The sequence below is a fragment of the Microplitis mediator genome, chromosome 6, assembly GCF_029852145.1.
Source record: "Microplitis mediator isolate UGA2020A chromosome 6, iyMicMedi2.1, whole genome shotgun sequence".
Taxonomy (NCBI): domain Eukaryota; kingdom Metazoa; phylum Arthropoda; class Insecta; order Hymenoptera; family Braconidae; genus Microplitis; species Microplitis mediator.
In genome coordinates, this window is record NC_079974.1 from 2,098,518 (window position 1) to 2,105,117 (window position 6,600).

At 29.4% G+C, this 6,600-nt stretch overlaps 1 protein-coding gene across 1 annotated transcript; it reads right to left on the bottom strand.

Moving 5' to 3' along the window:
* Positions 1–5,283: 5,283 nt before the first annotated feature.
* Positions 5,284–6,600, bottom strand: LOC130669975 (putative ankyrin repeat protein RF_0381). The gene has a single exon (XM_057473143.1). It carries the CDS (start codon positions 6,598–6,600, stop codon positions 5,284–5,286), a length of 1,317 nt encoding a protein of 438 aa, XP_057329126.1.

Below are 6,600 nucleotides of genomic sequence, written 5' to 3' on the forward strand. Positions count from 1 at the left end.
CAATGTATAAAATTTTTTTAATTTTTCTAACCTTACTTTCGGAGACTATTTCCTCACGTCAACAATACTAACTACGGCACTGTCGATGAACACAGCGCGAGATTTAAACGAGTGGAAGGGTACTCACAGGCACACTACTACTCTCACATGTCACTCATACATGCTCATGGGACTCTACGATTCGCGCTCTCCCCACTAGTCTCACACGGAGACGTTTCGAGATCCTCTGACTCTAAAGGGTTAAAGATATTATAACTTTTGAACCATGTGAGACAGAAATTCGGCTTTAGAATATTCTTGTATGGCATTAAATTTCTTAAAAGAAAGTCCTGGGAGTCGAATTTGTAAACTTGATATTTCGTATACTAACAGGCTATCAAAGTCTAGAGTAAACAGAATCATACAAATTTAAGGCTTTAGTATTAAAAATATCAATACTACGAGAAAATTTGTTCTACATGTAGTGCAATGAAATCACCAACAATATCCACGCTGTAACAAATAATATTTTATTATCGATCACAATAAAAAAAAAATCGGTCTATCGGTTAACCCTGCGGGCCAGCCCCAAAACTTCCCGCTGTTTTCGAGCTCAACGAGCTCGAAAATACTTTTGTGTACTATTGTTTTCTAAAGAAAAATTTTTTAGCATTTCTTTCTCCCACGATATCTCGCGAACGAATTAACCGATTTTGATGGTTGAGGCAACAATCGAGGCGTTTCATTAAGTTCTAAAGCTGATTAGGTTTTGAAATCGAATGATTCAATTTTTTTGTAGATATCCGAAAAAAAACCGTTTTTCACTATTTTTTTAATCAACGATATATCGTAAACGAATAAATCGATTAAGACGGTTGAGGCAACAATCGACGTGTGTTATCAAGTTCTGAAGCTGATTAACTTTTAAAATTGATGCATCCAGCCGTTTTTTAAAAATTTCAAAAAAACCAAAAAAAAAAATTTTTTTTGAATTCTTTCGTCAACGGTTTCTCTTGAACGAATAAACCGATTTTGATGGTTAAGGTGGCATTTGAGGCGGCTTATAAAGTTTTAGAGCTGAATAGATTTTGGAATCAATCCATCGAGCAAACTAAAAGTTATCCAAATAAAACATTTTTGAAAAAATTTTATTTTTGAAATATCTCCGAACCCACGCTACCGATTGAGCTCAAATTTTTACAGCTTCAAGATATCAACAAGCCGCGTCGAATTACACCTTAAAGTTCAAAATCGGTTCATCCGTTCAAGAATTATAAATATTTACATACATACATACGTACGTACGTATGTACGTACACACATACATACACTCGGACATCATCGTAAAATTAGTCAGGGTAGCTTTCTGAAACCTCAAAACGTCAAAATCTGATAGAAATTCGGTTTTTGCAGATCGGACCGAACCCGGTCAAAAAAAAATCTTAAATTTGACTTGATTTAACTTAATTTCCTCTGAAGTCGTCGATATGCCGACAACTGTATTCCACATTTCAACTTTTTAAACTTTTTTAACTTCCCGCTGAGAAAATCGAGGATTTTCAAAAAATTCGGGAAGTTATTGGTTTCACCCGATTTTCAAAAACCGAGTTTTCATCATATGTCGACATTTGAAGGTGTTAGGATGCTATTCTGACATTTTCAGAGCGATGTCTGTATGTATTTATGTATGTGTGTGTGTATGTTTGTGTGTGGATGTAAACCTCTCATATCTTTTTGATGAATGAACCGATTTAGATGGGTCTTGCAGCATTCGAAAGATATCTTCTGAACTTAGATTTTCAAAAAAAATTTAGACCATTTAGTCGAATAAACTCTGGGATATTTAAGAAATACGAAAAAAAAAAAAAAAATCTTTATTTCGTTTTTTTTGGGTATTGTGAAAACTGTTAGATCGATCAATTCCAAAATCTAATCAGCTCTAGAACTCGATAAAAGCTTTCGATTGCCACCAAGATCGTCTCAATCAGATAATTCGTTCAAAAGATATCGTCAACGAAAGAAACAGTAGAACACGGTTTTTTTGCAAATATCGTTGAAACGACTAAACCAATCATTCCCAAAATTTTATCAGCTCTAGACCTCAATAAAACACGTCGATTGCCACCCCAGCCGTCTTAATCGGTCAATTCGTTTACGAGATATCGTTGATTAAAAAATTAGTGAAAATCGTTTTTTTTAGGTATCTACAGAAAATTTGAATCATTCGATTTTAAAATTTATTCAGCTCTAGAACTTAATAAAACGCGTCGATTGCCGCCTCAACCATCAAAATCGGTTAATTCGTTCGCGAGATATCGTGGGAGAAAGAAATGCTATAAAATGTTTTTTTAGAAAACAACGGCATACAAAAGTATTTTCGAGCTCGAAGAGCTCGAAAATGTATTCACAATAGAGTTTTTGAGTTCAGCGAGCTCGAAAACAGCGGGAAGTTTTGGGGCTGGCCCGCAGCTGCACCCTATAGGGATAGACCGATTTTTTGGCTTAATATTGACTTAATCTTGACTTTTTTTAACTTTTTTGCCTTAGATTAGACTTTTTTTGACTTAAGTTGTTTAGTTTCCTTTAATTTAGCTTTTTTTGACTTAAATTATTTCATTGCCTTAAATTTGACTTATTTTGTCTTAAAAAAAAAAATGGTTATCGATTCGAAATCTAGTTCTATATTTGACTTAATTTTAACTTAAAAATTAAGTCAAATCGAATGTGGTTTTTATACTTATCTATTAATTAAGCTAATTTAAAATTAAAACTCAATTTTAATTATAGCAAATTTTTGATAAATTATTTCTGATTAAATTAAAATTACAATTAAAAAAATTTTTATTGCAATGATTTTTTTTTATTCTGTTCCTGAAGAATATAACAATTATTTTTTTAATTAGTAATATTATTATTCAATACATAATTGTTATCATAACATTATGTCTAACTTCTATTGCTGGTGCTACTACCATTAATGTTGACAATAACAACAATGATAATCATAATAATAATAATAGATTCGGCATAGTTATTAATGTTCATATTATTATTATTATCATTTTTATTTATTATTATTATTATTACAATTAACATTATTATTATAACTGTCGCTAATAATTATTACAATCATTAATTACATGTTACTAATTATAAGTATTTTCAAAATTTGCGTTGTAACTGTCTAATTTTGTTTTATTCTGACTTTAATATAACTTTTTTTGTCTTGAATCTGAATAAAATATATTTCAATTGAATCAATTTTGACTTAAATGAACCTTTTTTTAACTTAAATCTAAGTCAAATGTATTTAAATCGACGCAATTCTGACTTGAACGTGACTTTTTTTGTTTTAAATCTAAAGGGAATAGAGTCAAACTGAACCAGTTTTGTACTAAACGTGACTTATTTTGTCTTAAATCGATCCTAACTAAGCCACAAAAAGTCAAATCTAAGTCAAATGTTATGAAAATTTTACACTGACTAATAAAATTAACAGTTGAAATTTGAAGAATTTCGACTTTAGTTTTAAGTCATAATTAAGAGTTTTTTTCGACCCGGGAAACCAATAACTTCCCGAATTTAGGAAAATTTTCAATTTTCTTAGCGGGAAGTTAAAAATCTGAAAATTGTCAATTGTCTGCTAACTTCAAGATCATGAAAATTTTGGATAAGGGTGACAGCTCAATAATTTTAGAAATTACATTATTTGTTTCATTATTTTTTAGTACAATTTCATGAAAATATACTCTAAAAATAACTATTTTTACGATAACCCTGATTAAAATTCCGATAGATGCTTATATCTGTATGTATAAGGTCCGATACTTAACTATAGCACTTCTCACACGGAAAAAAATTTACTGTTGCTGCAACAGGAAAAAATCCTGCTGTAGCAACAGAATTCTCATAGAACCGATTTATCCGTATAAAATCTCTAAAGGAATTTATGAAAATCTATTGGATTCCATGAGATTTTCTAAACAGGAAAAGTACGATAGTGTTTCTGACATAAAAAAATCTATTACTCTACTTATATTTTCGAGAAAAAATAGTTTGAAAAACTAAATCCAATTGAAAATTTATCAATTAAAACTTAAAAATTCCATCTTTAATTTTGAAACACTGAAAAATTATTCTTATTCGAAATGCTATGATGTCATAGAAAAGTCGGATCATGTTGACCACCTGATGGAAATTGTTATAGACACATGGAAAATTTACGATGAATACAAGAATTTGTAACATAATCGTTGCAATGCAAGCAATGAAAGCGAATGTAGTTGAAGGCTGGATCGTTATAATATGACATTTGTACTTACTCGTTTTAGAATCTTGTTTTCTAAACCTTGTTTGTGGTCAGCAAGCTCGTTCTTAATTATTATGTTTTTTTTAAATTAATCGTCAATAGAGCCTTTAATTTACAATTGATGACTACAAACGAAATTTTAAACTTATAATTACTTGATACTACATCCCTGCCAATTTCTAGTGTAAATTTATCAAATTAAAGTTTAGAATATTTATTTAAAATCAATATTTGAAGCAAAAATGTACTGATTTTTTTATGTTATTTAATTATTCTACTTTTACTTTACTTGTTTTATTTTGACATAGTTAGAGAACAATGAAAATACGAATCAAATTGAAAACAATTGCGAAAATTTTGATTAAAGAAAATTAATAAATAATTGTAATTGTAATTATAAATAATTAAATTATAACTATAAATAATGAGATATTAACATAAATTGTAACAAATTACACAACATTTAAAAAGTACAATAATTTATTTTTGATATATAAAATATACAGATATGTAATAAAAGTAAACGAATTAAATTAATAATTACGATTTTAAATTACAACTTACAAACTACAAATTTATTAGAAATAACTGATGTATTGAGAATTGATTTTTGAAACCAAATTAGAATTAATTTTTTTTTTATGTTACAATTAATTTAATTCTTTTATATAGAACAATCTAAAATAATTTATATAAATAGTTATAAAATTATGAAAAAGTAAAAATAAAACTTAATCGATTTAATCACAAACTTATGAGATAAATACTAAACTTAATGTCATATGCATAATATATGTATTAAAAATAAATAAACTAAATAAGTAATTACAAATTTACAATACTGCTAATGAAGATCACCTATTTATTAATTATACTTATCAACACTACGATGAGTGTAAAACATTTCATTTCAATGATTTTATAATTCGACTTATGGTAACTACTGATTTGATACAAACTTAATAATGTTCCTTAAAAATATTTCTATAATTATTTCATTGTAATTTTTTTAAATCTTTATTGGTTAGCAATTTGAAAATATCCCTTGTAAAAGTACTTGGGAGTTGGATTTCATCGAAAATATCGTTAGTTAAACTAATAGCTTTGAACAACATTTTTTTTCGTCCTAATGCTTTTTTTAAACGATAACTTATCATTCCACCGTACAGTGGAAAAAGAGATGGAATATCCAAATCAAAAATATCACTATCACTAACATACTTTAAACTAACAGCCAATTCGTGCTCACATTTGTTACATAGAACATTATAAAATGTAACATTGCTCGTACAAACATATGTTATCTTCATTTTTTCTATTTCACTTAAACATTGATTGCGTAATTCATCGAACTTTTCTTTATTTACGATTGCTAAATTTTGTTTATTAATATAAATATTCGCCGCACTGAGTTTTGCAATATGTTCGATAATTGCGTCATGAACTTTTGGTGAATTATTTAGATTTGAAGTAAAAGCTGTTTCACCATCACTGTTTATTAAATTGATATCAACACCAGCATTTAGAAGTTGTCTTATGATCTTATCGTCGATCGCGAACTCAATTGCATAATGAAGCGCTGAATTTTCACACACTGTCACTATATTTGGATCAACCATACTATCATTAAGGATCAATTCTACTGCTTCCGTGTTCAGGCATTTGACAGCAAAATGTAGAGAACTTCCTATTGAAAAACCAAAACCACTTACACTATTAACGTCTGCACCGTATGCCAGAAGAAGCTTTGTAATTAGTGAGTTTTTTTCACTAATAGCACAGTTTAGTGGTGTTAAAAAAGTAGTAACAAGATTCGGATCTGCATTACTTTTTAAAAGTAGCTCCACCATTTCTTCTTCACTTTGATCAATAGCAATTTGTAATGGTGATTTGGCAAAACCCAATTCATAAAGAATCAATGTCCTATTCACATCGTCGTCTCGTTTCAATAAAAACTCAGGAATATCTTCATCATTTTCGTACACTGGATACCGAAAACGAGTAACATAAGGGTCCACGAGTACCCGAGCATTAACATCTGCCCCATAATTGATTAGACTCTCAGTTATAGGCAGGTACTTCATTATGACAGCAGTATGAAGAGCTGTACCCCAGTATCGGCTTTTTGAATGAACATCAGCTTTCTTGTGAAGCAAATAATCCACCAATTTTTGATCATTGTTGAAAGTTGCGATCTGAAGCAGCGTTAAACCACCCATGACTGGAACCACTGTATCAATATCTACGATAACTCCTTGTTCGATCAAGTTGCACACGTATTCGTAGGTATAGGTTACACGGTTTAATTCCAT

Excerpts from the sequence above, each read along its gene's own strand:
- LOC130669975 (XM_057473143.1), bottom strand. The coding sequence starts at position 6,600 with ATGGAATTAAACCGTGTAACCTATACCTACGAATACGTGTGCAACTTG.